At 38.9% G+C, this 7,322-nt stretch overlaps 1 protein-coding gene across 2 annotated transcripts in view; it reads left to right on the forward strand.

The window, feature by feature from the left end:
- Window positions 1-7,056, forward strand: part of bckdhb (branched chain keto acid dehydrogenase E1 subunit beta) — a 48,198-nt gene extending 41,142 nt beyond the window's left edge. Inside the window, exons 10-11 of one of the 2 annotated variants that reach the window (XM_054621846.1) lie at window positions 4,335-4,486; window positions 6,145-7,056. In XM_054621846.1, the coding sequence (XP_054477821.1) occupies window positions 4,335-4,475 (141 nt within the window). In that variant the 3' untranslated portion in view covers window positions 4,476-4,486; window positions 6,145-7,056. The other variant, XM_054621847.1, reaches the window with a different exon arrangement.
- The last annotated feature ends 266 nt before the right edge of the window (window positions 7,057-7,322 follow it).

Consider the following 7,322-nt stretch of genomic DNA (forward strand, 5'->3'; position numbering starts at 1 on the left):
TGGCCCAAAGAAACCTATGACATAGTCCTGGTGTTGCCTGCTGGAGGCTATGTATGCAAAAACACAGAACATGTTTGAAAATGTGAGGCTTATTGAAGAGTGACAGTACATTATGTTTCACAGAAACTTTTCTTAATACAGAACTACGAGCTTTTTTCTTTCTCTACTCAAATGTACTTTTAATATACAACTGACTTTTAATGCGCTTCATAGACCCCAAGGCCATGGACATTTGTCGGCACATGAAAGCGATGCGCTGAAGGACAAAATGTTAGAAAATGCAAAGATAAGGCTTTCATTTCACCAGGGGTACAGTGGCTGTTGTCAGTGCCTGTTGGAGAGAATCAGCCTCAGTTTGTTCTGAAGTCCACAAGGAAGGAAGAAATAGAGCAATAAAGAGGAAGGGCCAGGTTGAGAGAGAACTTTGTTATATTTCTTAAGATCTTCAAGATATTAAACCCCTTTTTGATACTATTTATGGTTGGCATGTTTTCAGCAATAGCCAACGAAAGAAAGCATCTAGGTAATGTAATTTTATATCATCGACATCAGCCTTACTGTTATATTTGATTGCATTTTAGTCAGATGCCTCAATTTTTTTCTGTGAAATAGTTAAGAGTATTAGAAAAAAGAATTGAGAAACTCAAAGCAGAAGAGTGGTGAATATGGCAAGGCTACGTTATTGTGTTAAAAAAAAGCCAGTATTCAAATGATAGCCTGGAAAAAAGACCTGGGGGAAAAAAAACATAGTGGGGGATGGAATGACTTGTAGTTTTTTCTTTTTTAATGGTCTGGCTTAAGACCACAGCAAATAAGGGAAGCACACGCAAGGGACAAACTTAAAGGTAGTTTTATTTAATAAAGGCTTAATTAGTTCAACCAATGTAACAAAACATACATTTTATTAAGTTAGAATGGAAGGAGAACATACTGCCGAGTGAACCAAGGTAGTAATAAATATATAGACACATGCAGCAAATCAAAAGTCCAAAATAGTACAAGTTGGTGCCTGGGGTAAAGAAGCCCTCAAGTCCTAAGAAGGGGCGATTCTTAAAGACTGTAAACGGTGGCAGCTGCCTCCAATCCCTTGATGGCCTCGCGCTCCAACCAACCAGGAACACTAAGAAACTAAACACAACTTAAGCAAACCCTGGCGGAGACCCTGGGGCCATCACACCTACTATAGCACTTAACAATTTAGTATAATCTATTATTATTTATGAAAATAGGAAGAGATATTCCAATAGGCTATACAATGCACACTATAAGTGACAAGTGTTGTTTGATCTTAACCTCATTTCTAGAGTTAAATGTAGAATTAAAACTAGCCTCGGCCTGGTTCTCAGTTGACATCAGGCTGGTTTTTGGATGCCTGGCATTGACTTTCTCAGCTTATATAGCAAGTGATATTGGCACTTTCCCACCAATCTAACTGCAACCCCAAATCTGTGGGTGTTCCTGACAAACTCAGATTTTCTTTGCATGACCAGAGACGCAATATTGCCACGGCAACTCTGAGCCCCCGCTGCACAGTATTTTAAATAAGCGTTTTGGCACTGCCAGGTTGATATATTTTTATTCTGACATTTAAGTACATTACATATAATGATGCACTTCCCGAAAGATAAACAACGATTTGAATGAAATCTGAGTTGTGTGGCCATTCTCTGTCCAGCTGTGGTGGCAGGCACTCAGGCTCCTGTATTTTTCTCCCACTTCCACTGAATGTATTTAGAGGAGATTACAGATGTGACCCAGACAAAAGAACAAACTCCCTGGTACTGTCCGACTTGTTGTCTGTAGACGGGCAGATAATACATTTTGACATTGTAATCTCAACGGACAAGGATAATCCTATTGTCACTTTTATCAATAAACTGCGATGAAAGGAAAACAAGGTACCTTGTTTTATTTTGGTTAAGTTGTAGGAGTTTCAATCAGAAATGTTCACCATTTCAAGTATACCTTGGACAAAAGCTCATTCACTGCATTTCATGTTATTAAATGAATGAATGTAAAGGGATACTCCATTGTCTTTGCCCTGAGGTCTATATGTCAGATAAATCAGGTCATTTACTGCATTTCATGGTACCAATGGCACAGTGGCTGTTGTTACTGTTAAAGAGATTCAGCCTCAGGTTGTTCTGAAGTCCACAAGGAGAGAGGAAAGGCGGGTCTGTTGAGCTAGCGGTCTCCGTTCAATGTGCATTCATTAAAGCTCATCATAGTTAATTAGCCGGGTGGAGCAGACCCAGCAAACCTGATGCTTACTGTGATGGCCTCTGTTCACAAGCTTTTTGTGTCAAAGAATCTACTGACATTACTGACCTGACTGGTTTTAACACAATAATGGCTAGTTACTTCATATATCCCCAATGTCCCTACTCCTCAAGTGTCCTCCAGGCATTTTAGGTCATCTTTGCATGTTGCCCAGAGGATATATCCTATTGACTTTTCAATTCCCTGACTTTCCAGCAGAAGGCTAAATTCTTAATTATCTCAATATTTTTTAAATGCATTGTCACACAATTTGGTACAGACATTCATGGTTCCCAGATGATGAATCATATATACTTTGGTGATTCCACTGGCTTCTTGTCTTGCAGTCCCATGAGTTTGAAATGTACAGTTTTGAGTGATTTCCTTGAAATTTGGTACTCACATTCACATTCCCTTCAGGAGGATTTTGGTGATCCCTAAACTTTTCACCATCAGGTAAACATTTTGATTTGTCCAATACTTTTGTGTATGAGGAAAGCTGATTACATTACCACCAGCCTCAACTGTACTTTTGTTAATTGCTATTAAGCAAAAATGTTAGCATGCTTACATACAAAACTGTGACGGTGAACATGGTAAAAAAAATATACCCGCCAAACATTAGCATGTGAGCGATGTCATTGTGAGCATGCTAGTATGCTGACTTTGTTTAGCATTTAGCTCTAAGCACCGCTGTGTCCAGGGGTACCAAGCCCACAGGAAGAGCGCCGGGATTCTTAGCAAATTTGACATAATGCCCAAATGAAAACCAAGTGAAGTTACAACATCGGGGTCCGTCATGTGATGCCCCAAAATACTTTTTCCCCATAGACCTATATTGGGAAAGAGACGTCTCTCACTCATGCACCGAGGGCTGGGAGGTTGGGCTTAATACATTGCTAGTGCGCTAGCTCTATGGGTTCATGGATGCGGAAGATTTACGTAAGATTCAGGTCATTTTATCTGAATTTTATACTTGGAAGTCAAGTATAAAATTCTTTGTGTGCCACTGAGCATCTTTCATTGGAAAGAAAGGGCCCCACCTGTATTCATTATTATTTTTTTTACATTCATGCTTAGTACAGCCTCATAGAACTGCTAGCATGGCTGTAGACTTAGTCTTGTTCTTGTTTCATTAATTGCTTCCTGAATCTTCTCTTGATCATTCTGGATTTTGCCTGCCTACTTGGTAATCCTTTGAATTCAGTAATATAACCCAAAACCTGACATCCAGGCAGGAAAGTTCTCACTTTACCATGTCAACTCCACAGGCACACAGAGCGGCAGGCTTCTGCAGTCTATGTCTGTCTCTTTTTCTCTTGATGTGTTGGATTTTTACAGGCTGTAAAAGTAGCAAAGCACCAAAGGCTCCTCATCAAGACTGACATTCTGCCAGTTGTTATATAAGACATAAAGAAAAGCATAGTGTGAAACAACATACAAGCCCTGGGCTGCCAAATGTCAAATTTGCTTCATGGCAGCTTTTTGGTTGGTTTGTAATGTGGAATTACATGAATGACGTGAGTGAGTCAGTGTCGCAAGAAACAGGTCAAAAAACGTTCAGTGTCAGTCAGAGACAGAGGGTGATGTGTAACGTCCTCGGAGTCACTTCATATGCTTTGGTTTTGGTTGCTTGAGTTGTTTGCAGGTCAGTTTCCTCTGAAAGAGGGTACTTCAGGTCTGTTGCTGCAAATCTGTGCCAGGTGTGTTCATTTAACTCATTAGGGGGTTTGTCCTATTTGGAGTGTTTTGGCCAACTTCTCCCTGCTCTGTCTCCATGGGGAGAGGTCAAAAGCCAATACAGAGACACGAGTCATGGCTTGTTTTGCACTCTGGCCAAATTGGCTGAGCATCGGCCTGCTCTGAGGAGCCTGAATGAAACATTTTGAATTAAAGCATATAAGTTGTCATGTTTTTTGATCAGTTCTGATCATTTTTTCAATCAATATCTCCTATACCGTTATTGTTAGTGTTGAATATGTCCATGTATTGAAGAGCTTTAAACAAACCAAACATGCTTGTGACATGCAGCTGCATATATGAAGATCTCATCTATATGTTTTTTTCCCTTGCAGGAGCAGTGCTTCCTTAACCTGGAGGCTCCCATCAGTAGGGTCTGCGGTTATGACACCCCCTTCCCTCACATCTTTGAGCCCTTCTACATCCCAGACAAGTGGAAGTGCTTTGATGCAATTAAGAAGATGATCAACTACTGAACCCTTTTCAGGTAGGAAAGATCTGACAGCCTCCTTTGAAGGAAGGAATTATGTAATTTTCCAACACTTGATGTGTATATATAGGCCTGTCAACCATAACCCTATAATCTGCATTATATATTCCAGTAAAGTAGTTATGAAGATATGGAAACAAATGATGACCTGCCATCAGTAACAACCATCATTACAGAGAAAATTAAATTGCATTTCATATCTTTTCCTACACACTCTTTTACTTAGCTGTCTAATGTAATCCCCAGCTAGACATGTATAGTTCATCACAGGCTAATGCACAATCCAGGGCTCTGTTCAGACATAGTGTCATGTACATCTGAAATGCAGCTCTGGTAACCAATTGGGTATTTTGTTTTATTTCCCAGCTCACATTACATTTTAACAGATGCACATTTGCACTTCATCATATAGCTAAAAGAGATTACAGTAGCAATAGACGTACATGCTACAACACCAATGAAAATTGTGTTGGTGCTTTAAAACGTATGTATTCTACAAATTTGAATCAAGGTTTGAAGGTGCTTATGGGGTGGCTTTCTGTTAAGCCACCTGCAAGGAAGAATATAAAAATGATTATAGTTTCTGGAAGTCATGCAACATGTTGTCCAGAATCCAGCATAATAGATTTAAGTGCACCATTAAAGGATTTATGCAAGAAAAATCAAATACAATTATAAGATCAAGTTTTAAAAAAAGAAAAAGGGCAGCACAAAACAAAATGTATGCACATGGTTTCAGTACATTTTTAAACTTACATTAATGTTAAAAAATGTGTTAACCAGGTGCTCTAGAAAAATATAATGGGCATTTTCACAAATGTTACTCATATATAATGTTACTCATATATAATGTTATATATATATATAAAAAAGAGTAAAATTTGAATTAATGATGAATTATTAATTAAGAAACAACTTAGCAGAAGCAATGATTATGAAAATTGTTGTTTGTAACCCTAAGCCTTGCGATTAAAGAAAGCACATCAATCATTTTGACCCTTTATCTAAAACAGACCTTGTCTGAATCTTCCAGTGACTGAGAACAACACTTGAAGCGTCAATAAAGCTTGCCAATGCAAGTCCAAATTTGTGTTTGTATATACCTGGTGGTACAGTGGGAGAGACCTTGGCTGTCTCCTAATAAGCACACCTGGGGACATTCTGGCACCCAATGTGAAGCTTGAGTGCTTTGAGGATACTGAAGCATCTGTTTTGGGTGTATTCACACCTGTATTTAGAGCTGCTGACCTGTAATCAGACCACCCAAGACTTATTGTAGTGCAGAGTGCCTACATGTCACGAATTTGCCCACTTTACTTGTGTAACCACATAGTGCTCTCCCCTACTGTAGATATGTTATTGTCTTTCATTGGTTGCAGAAGTGTTGAATACTCCTTTGAGATAAGACATCAGTCTGCCAGACTCTTTTGTAATCACTTTTTAATTATCAGCCATCTTCAGTTATAGCTATTAAAATGTCTTGATTAATAAGATGGATTGAGCCATTAATAATATATTTAATTGAATCCAACACATCGCCTCTCATCCTCACTGCTCAGAATCTCCATCCAGCTGTTCTTTTCCTCCTCATCTGCCATCCACTGTGGACCGCCAAGTTATTCCCTTCAACTTATTGAACCTCTCTCCTCTTCCAGAGTCAACTTCTGGTAGCCCTGAACTCCACGCTCTCTCCTTTCCTCTTCATTTATCAAATCAGTGGAGAGCAGCCAGGAAAAGACACTTTGTTGACCATCCAATCAGGAAGCAGTATCCAGATGGGCTCCATGTCCTCAAGTGTCTTCCAGCTTAAAGACTGTTACAGCACCTCTGCATTAGGAAACTTCATTCTTTTGGAAGGGAAAAAACTGACAAGATCCACTCTTTATGGTGTAACGCTGCTTTGGCATCATCACAATGCCCATAATTCGACTTCCTCTGAAATAAGAATTGGATACCGTGGGGAAAACTGTCAGCGTATTTGATTGAAATTATTGTATTTGACTCTCTGTGCTGTTACCTTTGATTGAATGTGTCCAGCTCTGCTCTAATCTTTATTTAGTTTGACCTTTACTGAACCGTATTGTACTAATATAGTTGATCTGTGGTTTTTAATGAAATAAAGTAATCTTATTTGGTGAAAACATTTGATTTGTTGCTTTGCATTGTTTTAGATTTGTTGGGATTTTAAATTGTCATTTTTTCACCAAAAAGTAAACAAGTTACCTGTCCTTCAGGGTGGCCACTGGTCATTGTGGCTAACGGAAATGTATACAAAGATCTTAAAGTGTACAAATTTGAGTAATCATCTGACTAAGTCTGGGAAATTTATAACGCCTGCATATATTTTACAACTTGTTGAACATATTCATTGCATTTCATTTAGATATTTAAGCGAAACAGAAGAACTAAGATGAGTTATGGTAAGACTTTGATTTAACTACCGAAAAGGCATAGAATGTTACATCATGGCCACTGTGCAAACTTTTGTTCTGCTGTAAAGTTTTAAGACTTTTCCATTATATCATTGCTCCCATGGGAAAAATTGTCTTTCCTTGTTAAACTTCTTGTCTGTCTCTTACCATATAAAAGTTTGATATGGATCAATCGGGGCCATCGCTGGAACTTTGTGTCCTACTAATGCACGTTTTAGAAATTGTGAGTCATTGCTAAACTATTACCGTCACGACAATGAAAACTGCACATCAAAAGTTGGACATCTGCCCATGAATCCATTTGGAGACAGCGAGAAATGATTGGGTCTTCAACCGCTCTGCCATTCTGGCAGTTTGTGTGTGCGGGGAAAACGCTAGTGTGTCATGAGTGAAATCATGTA

This window comes from Anoplopoma fimbria, chromosome 20 (assembly GCF_027596085.1).
Source record: "Anoplopoma fimbria isolate UVic2021 breed Golden Eagle Sablefish chromosome 20, Afim_UVic_2022, whole genome shotgun sequence".
Classification (NCBI taxonomy): Eukaryota; Metazoa; Chordata; class Actinopteri; order Perciformes; family Anoplopomatidae; genus Anoplopoma; species Anoplopoma fimbria.